The following is a 24,408-nucleotide window of genomic DNA, read 5'->3' as shown; positions in this document are numbered from 1 at the left end:
CATCAGGCAGGCGAGGGATACCCACAGGTCCAAGATGAAAGTGGGTCCCCTGTCGGTGTCATGTCGTCTGGGACCCTGAAACGGCCACCTCGTTGAATCGTCATTGATTGTGAGGAGGTACTTGGCGTCGCCCGAGGGTGGTAAGGGCCCCACAATGTCGACGTGGATGTGTCCAAACCATCGCTTAGGTAGAGGGAAACTGCCAACTCCTGACCTTGCTGGTTTGACACGCCGTACATGCACCTGCCCACTCACATGATGATGTTGAATACCAGCCTTCATCTCGTCGGTGGGATGAAAGGTCAAGGGCGGCCTGTGCTGGTATCGCAGAGCAGAGTGGGGCCGTTGGGATGTAACTTGACGTCCTACCACTGAAGGGAGGTCGAAGAGGACCTCACGTCTGCTGTGGTGGAGTCTTCTGTTTGTTCCCTGGCTGATTTCCTCGTAGTCCACCACGATGTGGATGGAATTGATGCTGATTCTTGACAGAATATCAGCCACAGGGTTTTTTCCCACCGGGACGTAGCTAATAATACAGCTGAGCCTGGAGATGGCAGCCAGGTGTCGTTGCTGTCGGGCAAACCATGCGTCCCTGGGCTTGGTGAAGGCGTGGACCAGAGGCTGGTGGTCCGTCTGGATGATGAATGAAGCTCCCTCCTGCAGGTATTTGAAGTCCCTTACGGCGAGGTACACTGCCAGAAGCTTGCTGTTGAAAGTGCTGTAGCGAGTCTCGAATGGTTTTAACGTCCTGCTGAAGAAGGTGAGTGGTTGAGGCACGTTGCTGATCACCTGCTCCAGGACGACGCCGCATGCAATGTTAATGGCGTCCGTAGTTAACCTCAGAGGGACCCTGTGGTCCTGATAGGCCATGGTTGTGGCCTTGCAGAGGGCAGTCTTTGTTTGCTTGAAGGCTTCTTGTTGAGGGGGACCCTACTGTAGCTTTTTCCGTTTTCCCCTTCAGGACGTTGAGAAGAGGGTTCATCACCCCGGCGACGTTGGGTAGGAACCTCTGGTAGTAGTTTGCCATACCGATGAATTCTTGAAGAGACTTCATGGAGGTCATAGTGGGAATTGGTTTATGGACTCCACCTTCGACGTCACAGGATGCATGCCCCTTTTTTGATAGTTCGCGTCCCAGGAACTTCACCTTCTCAGCCCCGAACGTGCATTTGTCGAAGCGTACCACGAGGCCAAGTGTTCCTCCCGCATCTTGGAGAACATGAGTATGTCGTGGACGTAGACGGCGCAGAAGGGAAGGTCCCCCAAGATGCTGTCCATCGTTTCTCAGGCTGAACGTCGAGTAGGAAAAGACGTAGGACCCGAAGGAGTTGATGATGGCCGTCTTTGGGATGTCATCGGGCTGAATGGGGACCTGAAAATAAGACTTTTAAGAGATCTATCTTGGAGAAAATAGTGGCTCCGTGGAGGGCCCCCGTTAGATCCTACATGTTTGGCAACGGGTAGTGGTCAGGTGTCGTGGCCAGATTTAGGCGTCTATAATTGCCGCAGGGCCTCCTTGTGCAGCGGAGAGGCCCACAGGCTGAACCCCTTTTTGCATATTCCCATGGTCTCCGTCTTGAAGGCTAGTTTGGCGTCCTGTAGCTTCTGCGGAGGGAGGGTTCTGAGCCTGCAGTGGGTTGGCGGGCCTGTCGTTGAGATATGGTGGAATATCCCATGCTTGGCAGGGAACCCTTTCAGTTGGTGGAGCTCGGGTTTGAAGACCTCCGGGAATTCTTGCGGCAGGCAGCCATATTCATGGGCGTGACTGAGCACACCCTGGTAAGGCTGGGCCCGCTGGAGAGGTGGTGGGACTGGTAGGTCTCCTGCTCGACTAGTTGTTTGCGACGCACGTCTACCAGCAGTCCGTGGTGAGCGAGGAAGTCGGCTCCCAGGAGGGGCACCTTGACGTCTGCGATCAGGAAAGGCCAGCTATAATTCCGGGCCCATGATGGATATCCTCAGTGTCCTTGTCCCGTAACAGGGGATGGGGCTGCCGTTCGTGGCAACCAGAGCGGCCCTTTCGTCTGATTGGAGGCCTAGGTCATTCTTTGAAGGTGGGAACGTTGACACTGTAGCGCCGGTATCCATTAAGAATCTTTTTCCTGAGTTTACGTCGAGGATGTAGAAGCCCGTGTGATCGGGCCTCGCCTGCTCCACGGTTGCTTGTAGGCATGGTTGCCCACCTAGTTTTTTTGGATGGGCGCACGGTTGGACACACTTTCGCGCCCCTTTCCCCCAGACTCAGGGGTGCTTGCTGTTGCTCCTGCTTTTTCTTAGAAACTAATAAGTTTTTTTTCTTTTTTTCTTAGTATCATTATTTTTTTCGTTTCCTCAATAAATATTTAGTACTTACATAACCTGAAATCGGCTTACCTCCGAATAATAATATGCAGTTACCTTATTAGCTGTGTCCCCTTGTCCAATATAAAGTCAAGGGGTGGTGGCCAGTGCTCCGTTCTCTTGACCTGTTACTTAGATTTTTGGGTATTCCAGCGTTTTACCTTTTTGTGTAGTGAACGTTAGAGTGTGGTTGGCATTCGGACATTAGGCAGTTTTGGTGCTACCTCTGGCCACAGTCCGCAAACCACTACAGCGCTGCTGGCGATGCTGCTGTTGTCCATGTGCGGGAGCCGTGGCCAGGAGTATTGGAGTTTACCGCTGTGGATCGCGTTGACCCCTACTTCGTCGGGCTCCTCCGTGACGGCGTTGACAGAGGTGGTGGTGCGTATCTGGCAGTCTGGGATGCCAGGTGGAGTTTGTTGGTTATGATGCTTAACCTTATCTAACAGCTATCTTGATAGCTTGATTAGTAGAATCCTCGCAGGCATAATTTTGGCTAAGAGGCATAGGTCCGAACCGAACTTACAGCTTGAGAGGGACGCCAATGGCAGACAGGATTATTTTGGTATTTTGGTTTTTAACCTGGTTGATAAAGTATTAATTTTGCTGTTATGTAGACAATGAAATTTTCACGTATAGTTAATTTCTGATGTACAAAAAGTCTCCAACATACAAAATAGGTTCCAAGTAGCTGTTTGTAAGTCAAGTTTGCTAAATTTTGTCCTATAGTCAATTTCTTTTAGCGATGCAGATTTGCACCGACTCGCAGCGGTGCCCTTTTAGCTCGGAAAAGTTTCCTGATCGCTGATTGGTTGGACGAGATAATTCTAACCAATCACCGATCAGGAAAATTTTCTGAGCTAGAAGGGCACCCCTGCGAGTTTGTGCAAATCTGCCTCGATAAAAGAAATGGACTATAGTGTAGGTTTCACCTAACTCTCATGCCTACAATTTTCATCTGCAAAAATCAACAATTGCAAATGTCATTTTGCGTACTGCAATGAATTATATGATATTGTTTTATTACATTATAAGCTTTTGTTACAACATCTGATATTTATGATTTCAGTTGTATTTGTGCTTGAATTTCCAAATGTTTTTAAGTTGAGGACTGTCTATATAGTTAAATTGTAATGTAATACAGCTGTGAAATTTTATGAACAAAACACCGCGCAAGTTGCATCAATGGAAGAATAGCGTATTATTTTTACTATTTAAAGATAATATCGATATTGTTCTTACACTATGTACATGTCACAGTTGTGTCCTGGTGCTTGTATAGCTTTTTTTCTTATACAAATATAAACCATCGGCTGAAATGGCCGTTATTATTTCAGAAGGTGGTTATAAATACCCGCAGGTGGCTGAGTAGCCTCCGCCTTTCAGTTAGCAAGGCAAGCACTTTTGGCTTCGGACGTGAGCAGTAGACATACTATTATTGCCTCTCAAAATTTTGACTTTCCCTTCTTAGAATTAATGGATAACTTTGTAGGTACAGTATATTGTTGATATCAGGTAAACCCAAATAAGTTAAATGAAAATTACAGGAATATGCAACGGTTTCTGGGTAAAGTTATAGATGTGTAGCATGTTGATGTGCAATGCTGCCATTGATATGATAACCTTGTACATTTTACAAGGAGTATAACTGTTTGCAGTTAGCCCCTTGCTACGAGTGCTTCTACGTCAAAAACCTAAACCTAGAGAAGTTGGTGTTCCTTGGTCGGTGAGAGGTTTTGCTACTCATGACCTCTGAGGCTGCTCTTGCGGTTTCTTCCTAACTTCTGCTCCATCTTTGGAAGCGCTGAAGGGCATGGTACCTGCTGTGGCCTTTTCCTCTGCGAGAGCTTCGTTATTGGTTTCCAAAACCTCGACTCAGGAGAAGGGTGTCGAGAAGAAGCCTTTGCGCTTTTCCTCATCTAATTCTTCTTCCTCCTATGCCTTGTCTTCATTAGATTCTTCAGATGCTGATACTTCTAAGAAGAAGTCATCACTAATGAAGTCGAGGAAGACCAATCGACAGGAGTCACATGAGATTCAGACCGATCTCTCTCTCTGCGTACATGTGAGAGAAGGGAAGATGTATCAGTACACGGTACTAGGGTTTACGCTCTTTACCGTACCTAGCATATGCACAGTCAGTTGGGATCAAGGGCTTAGCTCATTTCCCTTGTTCTGGATACTCAAACAATCTCGCTTCTCTTGCACGAGAGGCAGAAACAAGAACCAATACATATAGTTAAAAGTGTCACAGTATATGATACAAGAGCGTATATTCATGCTGTCAATGCTTGGTCTTACATTGCCAGTCGGAACAAAGGACGCTGTTCGCTTTGGAACCAATGATTTTCCACTGCATGAAAGGTCATATAATTGCAGTATGATTATTCTTCTCTTGATTGTCTGGTTACCATAAACACTCCCGAGCACCCTCAAAGTATTGAACGAGGATGCCCGTCACCTTTTCTTCCCCTGCGTGACCAGTCCACGCTCCGGGAACTTAACAATGACCACCCAGGACCGCTCGGAGCTCTTACGAGAACCGAGATGTTTCCTTGCATACGTGGGATCGTCGTCAGGGTCCTTTGCCACCAGGTGACCAGCATGTACCCTATCTTCCGGTGCGTCGTTCAATACTGCCCTCGCTGTCATTCATCACAAGCAATAATATATTCTGTACTTCATCATTTTGGGTGTTCGTGATGGACGTGAATAAGTAAGACATGGGCCATGGGGCCAAGTGTTCCTAGATCAGTTACGGTAGATTGTTTTATAATCAATTACTGTATCATTTGATGTATTTTGAACTACTGTATTTTTTATTTTATTGATGAGACGTTATACTGTAGTTCCATTTTAATTTGATTTATTGATTACATATTTGTCTCTTAAGTATATACAGTAGCGAGATATTGTAAAACACCTGATTGATTAATGGTAACTCAAAATTGAGATTTTTCGTTCACCACTCCGTGAGTATATATACAGGTGGCTGGTACCCCCGGCTGCCCCCCTAGCCACCCCCTACCCAGTCTCTGGGTAGGGTTGCCACCTCACACCAAGAAAGTCTAATTGGCTACCTTCCAGCTTTGCCAAAAGAATATCCATTTATAAATAACTCCAGGTTTATAATAGGGAAAAATACAAATTAATCTACGAATTTGTCATTTTCAGTCATAATGAATAATTACTTTCAGTATAGTAGTCTTTGATTAGATTCAGGTATTTGCCTTAGAGCAATACTTAGTATAGATGCAAGCTGCTTTTGATTACAACAACATTATGATTAGTCATAACTGAATTGCTTGTGTCTAATTTTATTCATATTTCAGATCTCTATGAACATTGAAGTATGCGGAGAATGGCTGGGGAAGGACATGGCTTTGAAATCAGGATGTATAGAAGAAGATATCTTTCATTATGTTGATTATTCATCAACAGCTGTTATGGGATGGATTTCGAAGGATGATTTTCTCATGCTTCCCAGGCTCCTTCATTTCCTCGCTCAACTCCACAGGCGGGGAGATGTGTAAGGAAAGACGCAGGATCGCCAGTAGATCCTGATTTTCCCCCACTGATTAAATATTGTACTCTACATTAGCAAAGGTAAAACTTCTTTGAATACTTATGAACAGTACACTTGTGATTCATTATGTAAAGGATTAATTTCTTGGTCAAGTTTTTTAAAGGTGAATGTAAATTTGTAACTTCCTTTAGGTCTGATACCTTGAATGGTATTGTGTTAGTTAGCCTATGTAGGAAATCTCTATTCCTGCACATGATACAAACCATCATTCTCTTAATAGGTGTGACCTCGGTAATGTTAGAACGACCCTTGAAATTTAATGAGGTCGTCATAACTACGGACAGTCAAGGAATAGCACTTTAGACTTTGGCCGCAAGCAGTACGGACGTACCGTTGCTACCTCTCAAATATATGGCTATTCTTTCTTTTTCTCATTTCATGATACTGTAAATGAATGAATGCAATGATATGTGGTTATTTCTATCCTCATCTTTGTCCTTTTTTTACAAGGACGTAAAGGACTCCTCTCCTGTTGCTGTATGACCATGACCAGAGCCCAAATAAGTTGATCTTCCTTGAGCATCAACGGCATTCCTTTGACAGGAGAAAATTCTGAGGCTGCGTCTTTGGGGACCACCCCTACTCACGCAACACCTATAGAGGTGTTGAAGGACAGGGTACCTGCTGCTCTGGTTTCAGCTGGTTTTGAAGAGGCCCCTGTGGCCTCTCCCTCCGTGGGAGCACTTTTGTTGGTCATTAAGGCCTCCTTGCTTGAGGGTACACCTGGCCACACTATATCTTATTTCTCTTCCTCTTATTTTTTTTTCTTTTTTTTTTTTTTGCAGTTTTTATAGTTTATGTATGACATATATTTTAATGTCATTATTATTTCTAGAATATTTTGTTTTAATTGTTCATTACTTCTCATTTATAGTTTATTTATTTCCTTTCCTCACTGGGTTACTTTTCCCTGTTGGAGGTTTTGGTCTTTTCGTATCCTGCTTTTTCAACTAGGGTTGTAGCTTTGCAAGTAATGATAATGATTATAATAATAATCGCGAACAAGGCTAGCAAGTGGGTGAAATCCACTCTCCCTTCCTCCTCTTCCAGTTTATGTTTGTCCTCATCTCTGTCAGATTCTTCCGACTCTGCTGTTTCTAAGAAGAAGAAAAAGAAATACAAACTTTACAGGTTCCAAAAAGCTGTTTTGTTTTAGTCTGTCTTTATCTTATCACAATATACAAACTTTTGTTACAATTTCTGAGATATATGATTTCAGTTAGATTTGTGTTTGTATCATCGAATGTTTGTGAGTTTAGGATCTTCTTAATATAGAAGATCTCCAGGAAGAGCAATCGACAGGAGTCTTTGTTACACTCCCGCCGATCTCTCTCCTCGTATGTGAGAGAGAAGAGACGGCGATGTACCAAGAACTGACCTAACCACGGAAAGTGTTTCGACACTACGGTACAATAGTATGCTCTCCTGGTACTGGTGCTCAGTTTTATACAGGACCGAGCACAAGCACTGCCCCTCTACCCCCTTAACCTAGATTCTCAAGCGATCGCAAAGAGTTTCGCGAAGTTCCGTGTCTGCAAGATACTTACGGTGCTGTATCAAAATGCGACCAACACCCGGAAGGTGTTTCAACACCACGGTATCGAGCATGCGCACTGCCAGTCAAGATGAAGGCCTCCACGCTTTTCCTTCTCCTTTTTGATGTACGAGGAATGCCTCTGTCTCTCTCTCCCTAGAGATACTAAGGTATTGAAGGGAGTGAAGATAGCTCATGATGAAGAACTGCTAGAGAGAGGAGTCAGCGATGTGTCTTCACTTGTAGATACATCGAAGCATTTCCTCGCATAAGCGTAATCAGTATTACAAACCTTGATCACCTCATTATCATTCTCTGTTACTTTCAGTTCAGTGAAGTCACTCCTTCTCGCATGGTAGGAAGCATGATCACTTGGCGTATGTGCTTCCCTGTGCTATGTTGCCATACAGCGGGAAGTTCCTTTGTTTGTTTGACTGGGAGCAGAAACCGCCGACCACCCAGGAATCCTCACAGTGTTCTTACAAGCACCGAGATGTCCTTCACCTCTTGGTGATTGTTTTCTGCACTACGCTTGCTGGCACGCATCACAGAGACTAAAGTACACGGTACCTCATCAGTCTCTGAGGAGCATGAGTGCCAGCTGCTTTTCTTTTTCTAAAGGGGAGGGTGATTGTGCTTGAGAGAATACCCCTTTGACCTCTTCAAGGCACAATCCAGTTCTATTTGCAGTCCTGGCTGGGTCATATCTGCGAGGAAAACAACGTTTCTGGTAGGGATTGTCGAGATGACCCCATGTTTGAGGGAGAAGTGTCAGGTTTTTTGACACTTCAAGGACACCCAATCTCATACCCGCAGAGGTAGAGAACCTTAAGAATGAATGTTCGTTATTCAAATGAATGCAAAGAATTTGGAGACTCCCATGGATCCTGTGACATTGGGACTTATGGTTATTGATCAGCATTTTGGCGCCTCTCAAGAATCAAGGACTTTACTGTAGTTGCCGTGGTCAGAAATTGATCATTTGTCCTTGGACTAAGTGAACTCTCAGATCTCTTGACCCAAGAAGCCGCTGCGGTATCTGCGTATGAGTAAGATCCTGCCTCCCGCATCCCCAACAGAGGATTTTCTGCGTGACTGAAGGTGGGATTCCATCTCTTCTTCCCATTAATCTCATGTTTTCCGTTTTCTGCTGTGACAGCGGGAGGTCCTGTATTTTTAACCCTTTTACCTCCTGGCTATTTGGAACTTTCCAACCCTCAACCCCCAGGGTTTTTTTTTTTTTTCAAGCACATTTTGCTATATATATTTTTTAAATTGCTCCAACAGCCTTAATTTTCATCATAGAGAGGTCAGGTTGGTCTCATTCTTTTGGAAAATGCCTGAAGTTTCTCATAAAGTTATCAAAAATATGCAAAAAGAAATGTAAATAGCAGTTTTTTGCAAGGACGTACCAGTACGTCCATGGGGGTAAAGGGATGAGTTTTGTGAAACGTACCAGTACGTCCTTTGGGGGTAAAAGGGCTAATTTTTATTTCTGATGTTTTGGTTTTCCCTCGGGGTTACTCTTCGGAGTTCCTCCCAGGGGAATTTCTGTTAAATGATTATTTAACTTTATTTTCCCAGTTAACGATGCAATTTTTCTTCGTTTGACTAAAGTGTGCCAACGAAGCAGAGCTGTCCTATTTGTGCCTGGGGAGTCTGCTGTCGCTGCCGTCTCTCTAGGACATCGTCGTGGGCGTTATCCCTTCTCTTAAAAGTCCTCCCGTGACAACTGTCAGCTCTTCAGCTAAGGAGGTTCGCCTCCAGGGGTAGGTAACTTCCCTTCCGAGGGAGGTTCCCTTCCCAGGTGTGAGAACCTCCCTCTGCAGAGGGGGAACTTCTCATACCTTAATATTCCTGGATGGGTTTTCCTGGTCCTCTGGCGGTTATGTTCTTGGTGCTGAGCGACCGCACTTGTAACCATGCTCAAGGAGCTGAGCTGTTGCAAGGCTGGGTGCACCTGCAGCTATGCTCTAGGGGCAGAGCAGCTGCAGGTTCAGTCTGGTGATCTCTCTCGTTCACGAGGGAGGCCACTCTTAAGGACTCCTCTTCGGAGGATTGCATCTTATAGGTCTGCTTGCTGATCCAACGGCCCTAAGGGGCGCCATCACCAGTGTCTTCAAGTCTCTTCTACGAAGTGTTCACCTCTCTCGTTCGCTAGAGAGGCCACTCATAGAGACTCCTTTTCGGAGGATTGTTCCTGTTTAGACCAGCCTGCTGTTCGGGACCTCTCCGCGTTCGCCATCTCCTAGACCTGCTGACCTGCCGTCTCCGTTCCTGGCTGCTGATGCTGTGGGCGCCCACGCACCCCGTTATCCAACGGGCACCGGTCCCTTCGGGGCAAAAGGAGCTTTCTCACTGTGAGTAAGTCCCTTAAGCGCCAGGTATCCCCTGCGCGTCCGCGTGCAATTGCGCGCAAGTGCTCGCCGACTGTTCCTGCTGTTCCTGAGACTTCCATACAGAGGAATCCTGTTCCAGGGACTATTCCTGAGTTAGCACACAGGCGCTCACCAGAACTTCCAGTGTTAATCGTCCTAGTTCCTGATCGTCCTGTCAGCGGTCCGTTCATCCTTGCGCGCTCGTGCTCCCCGACGATCTTCGAATGCGCGCAATCGCCGGCAATCTTCTTTCGCGCATGCGCTGACGATCTTCTTACGCGCGCAAGCGCCGACGATCTTATGCGCGCTAGCACTGATGATCTTCTTTGGCGCGCCAGCGCTGACGATCTTCCTACGCACGTAAGCTCCGACGATCGTCCGCACTCAGGCTCCGATGGTTCCCCGCGCCGACGATCTTCTTACGCGCGCAAGCGCCAACGATCCTCTTACGTGCGCAAAGGCGGCGATCTTCTTGCGCCCACAAGCGCCGACGATCTTTTAGCGCCGTCGATCTTTAAGCGCTGGCGATCTTCTCTCGCGCACAAGCGCCGACGATCTTCGAGCTCCAACAATCTCGTACACGCACGCGCTGACAGCCGCGCGCGCCGCCGACATTCTCACGGGCTCTTCATTCTGTTCCTGCACGTCAATCTGATTCCTGATCACCCTGTGAAGTCTTGCCCGCGAGCGCGAGAGTGTTTTCAACAGTGTCTCGCGTGCGATCCCTGGGTTTTTCCCAGCGCGCTCCCTCTACCGAGGTGAGGCCTTCTCCCACTGCACCAATGGGAGAAACCCCACCTCGAGCAGGAGAATCGTCCCGTGTTGGGGCGAGAAGAGCCCTCAGACTTCATTGTTGGAGTCCTGTATTCCTCCTAGGAGGGAACCGAAGGACTCTAAGAGTCCCCCCAAGTAGAGCCTTTGGGGACGGGAGACTTTGCTGCCAGTTCTCCAGGGGGAGAGCAGTAAGAGTCAGAGCATGCCTTCCGGCAGGTCTGGACTCTGATGAGGCATCTCAACGGGTTCAAGGACCCTGAGGTTCCTCCTCGTGAGGGCAAGGACACGGTCCTGGACCGAGTCTTTGGCACTCAGAAACCCGCTAAGGCCAGTGCGGTTTTGCCCTGGTTCCAAGGGGTGAAGAGTGCCCAGGGATAAGTTTGATGGCCCGCTCTCCGAGCTTGCCTCCTCCAGCCGTTCCACTACTGGCAACAAGCTCCTCCCACCTCCACAGAGGAAGTATTTTGAGATCATGGAGGAGTCTGGCTTAGCTCTTCCGTTGCACTCTGGGGAAGAGCTTACCAAGGGAGTCCCTCTCGAGAGACTATCTAGCCGGCAAGTGATTTTCTCGGCGACAGAGATCCTAAGCCAGGAGAAGGTCCGGAAGTGCGCCATGCAGGCTACTTCATGGCTTGACGTCTGGTTGGGGTCTCTTGGCATCCTGTTGCGATCCGAAGATCTGTCCAAAGAAAGCACCAGGAAGGTACTGTAGACCTTCCTCCTTTCGGGCACCCGCACCATTGAGTTCTGACCCACCAAGCCTCGAACTTGTGGGCCAATTCGATCTTGAAAGGACGTGATGCGGTGGCAGAAAGGTTCCTTTCGAGGGTCCTGGCCTTCGAAGTCGGCAAGCTCAGACACTCTTCCCTTATGGGAAAAAGTCTGTTTGAGCCCAAAGATGTGGAACAGGAAGCTGAGAGGTGGAGGAAATCCAATCAGGACTCTCTCCTCCAAAGGGCTTTCACAACGAAGCCCTACAAACCTCCAGCACCTCAACAACCTCACCTGTCCAAGACGACGAAATTGGCAGTGGCCGCAAAGACAACGGTGTCCAAACAGCAGCCCTTTCCTGTCAAAGACATGAAGGGCAAAAAGCCAGGGGTGGCAAAAATCCTAGAGGCAGTGGCCGAGGCCGCAAACGCTAGGATTGGCAATCTCCCTGCATGTCCACCAGTGGGGGATGCCTACAAAGTTGCGCATTCAGGTGGCAGCAACTCGGGGCCGATTCCTGGACGATTTCCGTAATCAGTCAGGGATATCGCGTCCCATTCACATCTCTCCCTCCCCTGACAGCGAATCCAGTGTCGTTGAGCTCCTATGCCATGGGATCGGCAAAGGGGCTAGCCCTACGGGCAGAAGTCGAGACCATGCTAAAGAAGGATGCTCTCCAAGAGATCGTCGATGGTTCCCCAGGCTTCTTCAGTCGACTCTTTCTTGTAAAGAAGGCGTCTGGAGGCTGGAGACCTGTCATCGACCTCTCAGCTCTGTACAGGTTTGTCAAACAAACTCCCTTCAGCATGGAGACAGCGGACACGGTCAGACTTGCAGTGAGACCGCAAGACTTCATGTGCACTCTGGATTTGAAGGACGCGTACTTTCAGATCCCAGTCCATCCGTCTTCCAGGAAACACTTGAGATTCAGTTTAGACAACAAGACCTACCAGTTCAAGGTGCTGTGTTTCGGTCTCTCCACAGCACCTCAGGTATTTACCAGAGTGTTCACCCTGATCTCTTCGTGTGCACACAGGATCGGCATCCGTCTCCTCCGCTATCTGGACGACTGGCTGATCCTGGCAAACTCGGAGTCGACCCTTCTTCGACACCGGGACAAGCTTCTGAGACTTTGCCAAGATCTAGAGATCATGGTAAATCTCGAGAAGTCTTCTCTGCCTCCATCTCAACGACTGGTATATCTAGGCATGATCTTGAACACCAATCTCCACAAAGGCTTTCCATCAGACGACAGGTAGCAAGGCTAAGGAGAGTCGTAGACCTTTTCCTCAGACGGGAAGAACTCCCAGCCCAGTTGTGGTTATGTCTCCTCGGTCACCTTTCTTCCCTGGCTCGTCTAGTTCCAAACGGTCGCCTCAGGATGAGATCCCTGCAATGGCGACTCGAGTCCCGGTGGAATCAAGGACATGATTCTCCAGACGTCTTGGTCCCTATGGGTCCTGCGGAACGGATGGACCTTCAGTGGTGGGTGACAGACGAGAACCTACGAAAGGGAGTGGATCTTTTCGTCCTCCCCCCAGATTTGATGCTGTTTTCAGACGCCTCAAAGAAAGGGTGGGGGTCCCATGTGCTGAACCACAGGACCTCAGGCCTGTGGTCAGAATCAGAAAAGTGCCTCCACATAAATCTGCTAGAAATGAAGGCCGTATACCTGGCACTTCAGCAGTTCCAACAGTACCTGGCGGGTCACTCCGTGGTGGTGATGAGTGACAACACCACGGTAGTGGCTTACATCAACAAGCAGGGAGGTACCTTTTCAGAGCAGCTATCCCATCTTGCAGTAGAGATACTGAGATGGACCGAAGTCCACTCGATTCTACTATCAGCTCGCTTCATTCCAGGCAAGAGGAATGTGCTCGCCGACAGTCTGAGCAGGGCATCACAGATAGTGAGTACCGAGTGGTCTTTGGATCGTCTAGTAGCCAACAAAGTCCTGACTTTGTGGGGTTCCCCGACGGTGGATCTGTTCGCGACAGCCTTGAATTTCAAGCTTCCGCTGTACTGCTCCCCAGTCTCGGACCCCAAGGCACTCTGGCAAGATGCCTTCCAACAACGGTGGGACAACATCGACGTGTACGCCTTTCCCCCCGTTCTGTCTGATGAGGAGGGTGCTCAACAAGACCAGAATATCGGTCAACCTGTCTATGACCTTAATAGCTCCGCTATGGCATCTATGGTTTCCAGACCTTCTGCAGCTCCTGACGGAACTCCCGAGAGAACTTCCTCTACGACACGAGCTACTCAAACAACCACACGCCAACATCTTTCACAAAGCCGTAGCTTCGCTGCGGCTTCACGCCTGGAGACTATCCAGCATCTCCTCACAGAGAGAGGCTTTTCGCAACGAGTTGCAGAGAGGATGTCTGGACACCTGCGAAAGTCATCCGCAGGGGTCTACCAGGCAAAGTGGAGAGTTTTCTGTGGTTGGTGTCGTGGAAGGGGTATCTCTCCACTCGATGCCACTATTCCAGCAATAACGGAGTTTCTCATGTATTTGCGGGAGGAAATGCGCCTTTCAGTCTCGGCAGTGAAAGGCTATCGTTCAGCCTTAAGTCTTGCCTTCAGGCTCAAAGGAATGGACATTTCTTCTTCGCTGGAACTTTCTCTACTCATACGAAGTTATGAATTTACCTGCCCTCAGTCGGAAGTGAGACCTCCTCCATGGAACGTGGTTCGAGTTCTCAGGTCTCTTAACCCTTTTACCCCCAAAGGACGTACTGGTACGTTTCACAAAACCCATCCCTTTACCCCCATGGACGTACCGGTACGTTTTTGCAAAAAAATGTTATAAAATTTTTTTTTCATATTTTTGATAACTTTTTGAAAAAATTCAGGCTTTTTCCAAGAGAATGAGACCAACCTGACCTCTCTATGACAAAAATTAAGCCTGTTAGAGCAATTTAAAAAAAATATACTGCAAAATGTGCTGGGAAAAAAATAACCCCTTGGGGGTTAATGGTTGGAAATTTCCAAAGAGCCTGGGGGTAAAAGGGTTAAGAGACCTCCCTTCGAACCCTTACGCCAGGCTTCTGATCGCCACTTGACTTGGAAGACGGTGTTCCTACTCGCTTTGGCCTCGGCCAAACGAGTTAGCGAACTTCATGGTCTCTCGTATGACATCGCCCTTTCAAGGGGATGAGGGGAGGTAACGTTCAGATTCGTCCCTGAGTTTGTTGCAAAGACTCAAAATCCAGGAGTGCCGGACCCTCGGTTCAACACTTTCCAGATTTCGAGTCTGCGTTCTGTAACAGATGACCCAGACTATCTCCTATTGTGCCCAGTAAGGAGTCTGAGGCTCTATCTTAAGAGAATAGCTGCAGTTCGTCCACGGGTGCAGGCATTGTTTGTTAGCACCGGAAGGACGAAGAGGAGGGTCACGAAGAACACCATCTCAGCTTGGATTCGCAGGGTCATCCACCATTCCCTGAATCCAGACTCTCCTCTGTCACGTCGCCCGAGAGCACACGATGTCAGAGGCATCGCTACGTCCCTGACATCCAAGAGAAACTTCTCAGTGACGCAGGTTCTACAGGCTGGGGTCTGGAAGCATCAACCGACCTTCACAGCCCACTACCTGCAGGACGTGACCCACAGGAGGCTTGATACGTTCTCTATCGGCCCTGTGGTGGCTACACAACAGCTGGTCTAACCTCAGGCTCCTTAATGGACAAGTAGCAGAAGGTTGAGGGCATTGTTACCCAGTTTTAGTCTGCATGAATGAAAAAGTATGCCTGGCCCTTTCTCTTTTCTTCATCCTCCCTTCTCTTGGGGAAAGCTGCATAGCTGACCTCAAACCACTGCAGGTAAACCATGCTTCCTTGTGTTCCTAGTATTAAATAATACTGTCGCATCCCCCATACCCTGACGAGGTGGTAATGGGAACGTCCTAGCCTAGAATTCCATCTAAAGGACTTCAGGTCGACTTCCTAGGACGAGTCACACTTCATTCCTTCACACACAAGCTTATGTAGGCCGCACGTTCCTTGTGGAGCAAGGAACTTGCGAGGTGCAGGGACTCCTTATCTCGAGTGCTACGCACTCGGATTCTGAGTCCCCGAGCAAAGCCAAAGCCAGTAAGGCTGGGACTTACCACCCTACCTAAGGATTAAGTCACCCTATGTAAATAGCGTGGTTTGTATTTCGGTTACGGAACAAATGACAAATTCGGAGATACTGTAATTTGTATTTTTCCTAACCATACAAACCTTAGCTATTTACACATATTGCCCGCCAGCCCTGTCCCCCGTGAAGCCCTACCTCTAAGCGAAGTGAATCAGTTCACGCAGTTCACTAGCGAGGGGGTAGTTAACCCTCGTTAAAAATCTAATGGCTCGCCATTTCAGCTGCGCCGAAAGTAATACCCTATGTAAATAGCTAAGGTTTGTATGGTTAGGGAAAATACAAATTATCTTCGAATTTGTCATATTGTTAGGAAAAATACAAATTACTTGGAAATTTTTTCATATTTATCATGTCCCCGTTCTTCAAACAAGTTGGAGTCGGGCAATGTATAGATTATGAATGGGCTCACCCCTACTGTGTACTTATCTATTCACCTCCCATTGACATCTTTTACTACTTCCAGCACTGATTGCTCAGGCTGTCATCCTACAAGGAAAACGAGGTGTCAGGCTGCCTCTTGAGGAGCTCCTATGAAGCACATGAGGTCATCCTGGGACAGTAGCCCGCCGGTTGGTTTGAGGTTCTCAACCCACCTTAAGGTGAGTCTCCTATGTGAAGAACTGAAGGTTTGTATGCTGCACTGGAACAAATGACAATGGTTCCGTAACTGGAATACAAACCAACGCTATTTAAGGGGGATTTTTGGGCTCAAGCCATGTCGTCCTGAAAGAAGGTTCCTAATAGTAGCTTCCAAAGGGATAAATGTACTACAGTGATATTCCCAGAGAATTTACCTTTAGGTCTCCGGAATTCTAACTCCTGACGCGAATATCCTTGAAATTTCTCTCAAGGATATCGCATAATATCAGGGAATGTATATCTTGATACGACACATGCGATCTTCACCCCGAATAGCGTTTTCGCTTTGAGGGGGAAGAGTAGCAATTTTGGAAGGGGAGCTGTTATCAAGGTTACCCTACTTCCCATACTACTACTATCGAGTATCGAGATGGCGGACATTCCTAATTCTGTAGCGAATTCGCACGGTGGTGTTTCCTGTTGATCTAACTTTTTCGATCGATTCTTCAAGGATTATTATGCAATCTCCAGCTTCTTTCGCCTCTGGAAAGTTGAGTATTAATTCTTTACAATGTGTATATTTTAGCTCCTGTTTCACATTGAAATTAGAGTAATTTATTGTGATTAATAGCTAGGCCTGTTACCAGAGGCGCCATGGGCGCTATCGTTCGTTAGGCATGTGTTATTTAGTTAGTAGAACGACATTCCCGGTTGAAATAGCATTAATTAATTATGAAAGTTATTTAGGTGCACTACCACTCTCCGGTTCTGCAGCGCTCTCCTGTGCATTGGTGCTCTCTTACTCGCCAATACTCTCCTGAGCGCCTGCTTTCTCCAGCTCGGCAGCACACTCCTGCTCACTTGCCAGCTTTGATCTAGCACTCTTTTGCTCGCGGGTGCTCTCCAGCGCACCAGTACTCTCGTGCACCAGCGCTCTCCAGCGTGCCAGCGAGTCAGCTCTCTCCAGCACGATAGCATTCGCCAGCACGTCAGCGCTCTGTTGTTTGCTAGTTGTCTCCTGTGCGTCAACGATCTCTAGCTTGCCTGTGCTCTCCAGCTCGCCAGCACTGTCCTGCAAGTCAACGCTTTCCAGCTCGCCAGAACTGTCCTGCAAGTCAACGCTTTCCAGCTCGCCAGCACTGTCCTGCACGTCAACGCTTTCCAGCTCGCCAGCACTGTCTTGCACGCCAGGACTCTCCAGCGCGTCAGCACTTTCCAACGTGTCAGTACTCCTCAGTGGGTCCACTTTCTCCAGCGCATCAGCGTTTGCCAGCTCGCCAGCATGCCAGCGCTTGCCAGTACGACAGCACTCACCAGAACATCAGTGCTCTCCAGCTCGCCAGCACTCTCCTACACGCCAACGCTCTCCAGTTCTCCGGTGTTCTTCAGCACGCCAGCTCTCTCCAGCGCAGCAGCACTCTCCAGTTCTCCGGTGTTCTTCAGCACGCCAGCTCTCTCCAGCGCAGCAGCACTCTCCTGCGTGCCAGCGCTCTCCAGCCCGTCAGTGCTCCCCAGTGTGTCCACACTCTCCAGCATATCATTGTTGCAGGGGTTTGCAGACTGTGGCCAGATATAGCACGCAGACCGCCTAGTGTCCGAATGCCGACCACACTCCAACGTTCACTACACAAAAAGGTAAAACAGTGGAATAATCATAAATCTGGGTAAAAGGTAAACAATCAAGGATAAACTGGGCACTGGGCACCACCCCTTGATTTTATACTGGGCAAGGGACCCGGCTAGAACATTAATTCCCTCTTATCTTCCCTATAAATAGCTAAAGGTTTGTATCGTTAGGAAAAATAAGGATTATCTCCGATTTTGTCATGTCGTTATTACTTGAAATTAAGAAACACCAAAAAAAAAAAAAAAAAAAACACTGGGTTCTTCTTTATTTAAAATACATTACCTAGCACATCCAAGAGAGGGACGGTAAACTCTAGAAAAGATGAGAAATTCTAAGGTTGTAGCTGGGTCCCCTTGCCCAGTATAAAATCAAGGGGTGGTGCCCAGTGCCCAGTTCCTTCTTTACTTACCTTTTGCCCAATTCTCTGGGTATTCCACCTTATTGTTTTTGTTTAGTGGAAAGGTGGATTGTGGTCGGCATTCGGACACTAGGCAGTCTGCGTGTTATGTCTGTCTGTAGTCTGCAAACCACTACAGCTGCTGGGGTGGATCCTTGGACAATCTCTGTGATTCAGTCAGGGTATTGCATCCCTTTCACTCAATCTCTCCCTCTATTGACTCAGAATCCAGTTCCATTGAGCTCCAATATGAAGGGATCTGTAAAGGAGCTGTCAAAATCCAGACTATGTCGGAGAAGGGCGCTCTCCAGGAGGTCGTTGGTTTGTCCATAGGATTCTTCTGTCGACTCTTTCTTGTGGAAAAGGCGTCTGGAGGGTGGGGGCCTGTCATTGACCTCTCGGCTCTGAACACGTTTGTTCTACAAACTCCGGTCAGCATAAAGACAGTCAGACAAGTGGTAAGACTTCAAGACTTCTCGTGCACACTGGATCTCAAGGATGCATGCTTTCAGATCCCAGTCCATCCAACTTCATGGAAATATCTAAGGATCTTACACGACAACAGGTAATACCAGTTCAAGGTGCTGTGCTTTGGTTTTTCAACAGCCCCTCAGGTCTTCATGTTAACCTGGGCCCACAGGATTGGCATCTGCCTCCTAAGATACCTGGACGACTAGCTGATACTAGCAGACTTGATAGCAACTGTTCAACACCGAGATAGACTCCTTGTCTTTTGCCAAGATCTGGAGATCGTGGTAAATCTTGAGAAGTCATCCCTGCTTTCCTTTCAAAGATTGGTCTACCTGGAAATGATCATCGGCACCAGCCTGCAGAAAGTCTTCCCATCAGACTACAAAATCCAGAGGCTGAGGAAAGTGGTAAGCTCATTCCTCCAACGAGACGCTTTACCGGTGGTTACGTCTCCTAGGTCCCCTGTCATCCCTGGTCTAGTTGTGAACAGCTGCCTCTGGATTCGATCTCTTCAGTGGAAGGTAAAATCCAGGTGGGTTTAAGACGAGGACTTCCTGGATATGCTGGTCCCCGTGGTACCCGAGCAGCTGAAAGACTTGAGGTGGTGGGTAGCAGACGAGAATCTCCGCCAAGGGGTCGAGCTTCTCGTTCTTCCCCCAGAGTTGATGCTCTTTTCAGATGCGTCAAAAGGAGGTGGTGTCCCACATACTACACCACATGGCCTCCAGGCTCTGGTTAGAGTCCAAAAAGGTACCAGCATATAAATCTCGTAGATATGAGGGCAACCTTTCTAGGCATACAGAAGTTCCATCAATTACTGGTGGGTCATTCTGTGGTGTTGATGACTGACATGACTGTCGTGGCTTAGGTGAACAAGCAAGGCAGTGCCTTTAGGCAGCACCTTTGCCATCTAGCAGTGGAGATGCTAAGATGGGCAGAAGACAACTCATTGTTCCTATCAGCCTGCTTCATTCCAGGCTGGAGGAATGTGCTTGCAGACAATCTAAGCAGAGTGACTCGGATGATGGGCTCAGAGTGGTCTTTGAATCATCTAGTAGCCAACAGTCCTGACTTTGTGAGGTTCTCCAACTGTGGATCTGTTCGCGACATCCCTGAACAATAGGCTCCCTCCCTACTGCTCCCCAGTTCTGGTTCCTCAGGCTTTCTGGAAAAATGCATTCCAGCAACGGTGAGACAACATCGACGTTTACACCTTTCCCCTGTTCTATCTGATGAGAAGGGTTCTCAACAAGACCAGATCATCTAAGAACCTGTCAATGACCCTCATAGCTCCGCTATATCATCACGCCAAATGGTTCCTGGACCTTCTTCATATCCTGACGAAGGTTCCGAGAGAGTTCCCTCAACTTCACGCCTGTAGATTATCCAGCCTCTCCTTCCTCAGAGAGGCTTTTTGCAACAGGTCGTGAAAAGGATGTCTGGATACCTTCGAAGGTCTTCCGCTTCAGTCTACCAGACCAAGTGGACTTTCTTCTGTGGTTGGTACCATGGAAAGGGGTATCTCTCCCCTTGATGCCACTATTCCAGCAATAGTGGAGTTCCTCGTTTACCTTCGGGAAGAAAAACTCCTCTCGGTCTCGGCGGTGAAAGGCTACTTCTCAGTAAGGCTGAAAGTAGTCAACATTTCCTCTTTGTTGGAATTTTCTCTCCTCATACAGAGGTTCGAGCTGATCTGCCCTCAGTCGGAAGTTATACCACATAGATGGAACGTGTTTCTTGTCTTTCGGTCCCTGAAGGGTGCCCCCTACAAACCATTACGCCAGGCATCAGATACCCACTTGACTCTGAAGAGAGTTTTCTTATTTATATTGGCCTCGGCCAAGAGAGTTAGTGAATTTCACTGTCTTTCATACGCCGTCTCCCATTCAAGGGGATGGGGGGAGGTAATGTTTGGCTTCGTCCCTGAGTTTATCGGCTACGCTACTCCCAGATTTAGGCCCTTCTGGATTGGGAGTCTTCATAACGTACCCGATGATCAAGATTAACTGTTACTTTGACCAGTGAGGAGTTTGAGGTACTCTCTCAAGAGAAGAGCAGCAGCCCTCCCCCGAGTGTCAGCACGGAGATGGTTAAGAGGAAGATCACCAAAAACACCATCTCTGCTTGGATTCACAGGGTCACTGACCTGGCCCTGGATCTCGATCCTCCTCCACAGACGAGGCAAACCAGAGTTCATGACGTTAAGGGCATCAGCGCGTCCCTAGCATTAAAAGAGAACTACTCTGTGATGCAGGTTTTACAAGCGGGCATGTGGAAGTGTCAGAATACCTTCACCGCCCAATGCCTGTAAAACGTGACCTACATGAACTGGAGACGTTCTCCGTGGGCCCTGTGGTGGCTGCGCAACAAGTGGTTCAAATACCTCAGGCTCCTTGAGGAACAATTAGCGGATGGTTAAAGGCAGAGGTTACCTGGGATTAGTCTGAGATGAATGTTTAGAATGACTGGCTCCTCTCTTTCATTTTCCCCTCTCTTGGGGAACAGCACCTACCGTCCTCTGCAAGCTGGCCCCATCTGTCTGCAGGTAAAACCATTCCCTTGTATAACCAAACATAGAAATAATGCTTGTTGCATCCCCATAGCCCCTGGCGAGGTGGGATTGGGTAATGTCTATGGTTGATGCAAAGAGTCCTATGTTTCTGAGAAATCTTACCTAGACTAATCCCATTGCTAGTTTCACACAATCACACAGATTGCTCAGGCAGCTAAACAGGTTTTGCACAGATTTTAGTGAGGTATCTGAGTTTCTCCCTGTTACGTGCGGAGCATGTACGAGGAAAAAACCCTGAGTCAAACACCAGCCAGTTGGTTTGGACTTCCACCCTCCTAAAGAATGATTCTTCCTTTATAAAGAGCAAAATGCTTTGTATTTTGTGTCGGAACAAATGACAAATTTGAAAGTAATTTGCATTTTTCCTAACGATACAAAGCTTAATCTCTTTGGCCCACCATTACTTGTACCCTTGTAAGTCCTGCTTGCAATCAAAAGTGACGAGACAACACAGGTGTGTGTGAGCAGGGTAGCAGGCTACCCTTCACCCCTGCTAACTAGTGGTGAGGTAGCTACACCTAGCTAAAAGTCTTATGGCTAGTCCTCCAGCTTCCCCAATATTATATCCCTAATAAAGAGCTCAAGGTATTGTTAGGAAAAATACAAATTACTTGGAAATTTGTTATATCTATTTTGTCCCCGTTCTTCAAACAAGTTGGAGTCGGGCAATGTATAGATTATGAATGGGCTCACCCCTACTGCGTACTTATATATTCACCTCCCATTGAAATCTTTTACTCCTTCCAGCACTGATTGCCCAGGCTGTCATCCTACGAGGAAAACGAGGTGTCAGGCTGCCTCTTGAGGAGCTCGTATGAAGCACATAAGGTCATCCTGGGACAGTAGCCAGCCAGTTGGTTTGAGGTCTTCAACCCACCTTAAGGTGAGTCTCCTCATGTACCGACTTTTTGTCCGATGTCACTTCGTCCGACAACAGTTCGTCCACGTCTTTTTGTCCAATGTCTTTTCGTCCGATGGACTTTTGGTCCAACGACATTTGGTCCAATTTTGAACTGTTTCGAGCCATAAAAGAAAAAAGAAAACCCCTAGCCAATTCATGACTTCCTAAATAGAAAATTAAACCTTAAAAGGACTTTCTCCTTTGTTGTTTATAATAATATAATGATTAACTGCCAAACTCTAAAGTATAGGAGTGAAATTGGTGCATATGCCGCATTCTCCAAAAATCTGTTTTCCTCGTTGACTCATATCCAGTTACTAATCGTTTGAGACGTTTGGTGATTTTTTGATATTTTGAACAAGAATTTGACGGATCTCCTCAAAGTATTTGAGTTATATTACATTGAATAAATCCTTCTTCTTCCTTCAAGGTTTCGATAGATTTCCAAATTTTCAAATGTGCTCTTCCCGCTGAACGTTTTACTTTTCTTTGCTTCTTCTTCGATTGTATGAACTTTGTCATTTCGGGATGGGCAGATTTAGAAACTAAAGTACTAAACTTGCAGCACACTATATATATAGTACCATACTAAAGAGAGATAAGGAGAGAGAGAATGTTAAGCATGACTAATGGAGTAATTAGAAAATGAGAATATTACTTTACCACAAAAGCCAATAAGGTATAAACTTTCAACAGAGAAGTGAAGCAAACGGTAATATTTATTTGTTTTTAGAAATTGGACCAAATGTCGTTGGACCAAAAGTCCATCGGACGAAAAGACATTGGACCAAAAGATGTGGACGAAGTGTCGTCGGACGAAGTGACATCGGACAAAAAGACCACCCACCGAGTCTCCTATGTAAAGAACGGAAGGTTTGTATGCTGCACTGGAACAAATGACAATGGTTCCGTAACTGGAATACAAACCAACGCTATTTATGGGGGATTTATAGGGGTATTACTTTCGGCAAAGCTGAAAGGAAAAGCCAATAGAATTGTAGACTTATGGGAATTGTTGAAAATTGGAGTTTTGGAGCCAGGTAATTATAAAAGAGTTTGACAGACAAGTAGGAAGAAAACAAAGGGAACAAATGATGAAGTAGAAATAGGAAGGCTCTGCAGTTAAAGGCCTAAGATAAGTGCTTTTGCCATCTACAGAGCACAGGATACTGCACATGATACCAAAAGTAGCGGAGGGATGGGGGCGTTAGTATCTTCCTCTCTCAACTACACACCTGCGACTGTACTTTGCTCTGCTTTTGGCTCGGAGGGAGAACGGTTGTCACTGCTCCTCCTCCTCACCAATTTGGACAGCCATTACGGATCACTTTTTTGTTTTTTCTTTTCAGTTTGTGTGTGCCTTCCCTGCCAGCCATGCGTACCTGCCCTGGGCTCGTCGATTGGCAAGTCAGCAGCCTTTGGCTGCACACCTGTCTCTTTCCTGTCGTTCCCCAACGACTTGTCGCTCTCCAAAAGAGGAAAGGAAACGTCACCAGACGTGCGCTCCTCTCCTCTCGCCGATGCACTGATCGCTCAGATGATCGCCAACAGACGAATGTTCATGACTGGGCTACTATAGCACATCGGCTCCAAGAACCAGCCTCCCGATAGGTGCTAACGTTCGTTAGATCTCCAGCGCTGATTTGAGCATCGTCGATCGTGGGAAGAGAGGCCTGCAAGACCTTCTCCTCCTCGAGCTCTGGAGCTCCCACCTGAGAGACGAAAGTCTCCTCCCCATCGTTCACCGTTGCCTCGTTCTCCTCTCTGCAAAAGCAGAACATCACGCTCGCCTGGGAGAGCGGAAAAAAGCAAGCTGCAGGAATTCAAGATTCCGAAGAGACCGCCTTCACGGTCGATTCCTGTTGCTCGGAAGGAGACTGCAGCTCCGCATCCTCCCTCTAACTCCTCCTGGATGTCAGATAAGGCTTCCTTGTGGGGTCCCTCTTCGTCGTTCTATATAGGGTAACTTTCCGACAGTGCCACAATCGGTCCGCAGCCGTGAATTGCAAGATCATGTTTTATTCATAGTTTGTTGTTCTCTTTATATCAATACATTATGATTTTGAGTTTTTTATTCATAGTTTAATCTTATCTCTATGTTCCAAAATATTGAGTTTGGAACCTTGGTTAGGGCAGTAACCCAAGCCTTTACGGCAGGTATCCCACCTGCTTATCCTTCGGGAACTCCCAGGATTCCCCTGGAAGAATCTTTCTCTACATTTTCAGACCCACGGCGAAGATCCACGGTCCCTCCCCGTCAAGAAACTTTGGTTTCTTCTTCTCCCCTGAAGCGGAAAAGAGGAGTCCCTGATGAAGTAGCTTCATGTAGGGTCAAGCTGACCCCCGTCAGGTCGTCCAAGGGGAGGTCAAGTGTTGCCATGCCCACTTCTCCTCA

General features: G+C 47.5%; 1 protein-coding gene and 1 long non-coding RNA gene across 3 annotated transcripts in view; one reads left to right on the top strand and one right to left on the bottom strand.

Annotated features, from left to right (window-relative positions):
* Positions 1-24,408, top strand: part of LOC137636102 (uncharacterized) — a 42,696-nt gene that overhangs the window by 5,188 nt on the left and 13,100 nt on the right. For both annotated transcript variants that reach the window (XR_011042932.1, XR_011042931.1), the window contains exons 3-5: positions 5,673-5,946; positions 15,930-16,065; positions 21,860-21,995. This is a non-coding gene — a long non-coding RNA (uncharacterized lncRNA). The remainder of the gene's footprint in view (positions 1-5,672; positions 5,947-15,929; positions 16,066-21,859; positions 21,996-24,408) is intronic.
* On the bottom strand, positions 1,495-1,958 carry LOC137636099 (uncharacterized; the record flags this gene model as incomplete). The annotated part of the gene is made up of 2 exons (XM_068368517.1): positions 1,495-1,733; positions 1,796-1,958. Coding segments are annotated over 2 exons (402 nt in total), but the record flags the coding sequence as incomplete, so codon positions are not given.

The sequence above is a fragment of the Palaemon carinicauda genome, unplaced genomic scaffold, assembly GCF_036898095.1.
Source record: "Palaemon carinicauda isolate YSFRI2023 unplaced genomic scaffold, ASM3689809v2 scaffold23, whole genome shotgun sequence".
Lineage (NCBI taxonomy): Eukaryota > Metazoa > Arthropoda > Malacostraca > Decapoda > Palaemonidae > Palaemon > Palaemon carinicauda.
This window is presented reverse-complemented; position numbering and strand designations above follow the sequence as displayed.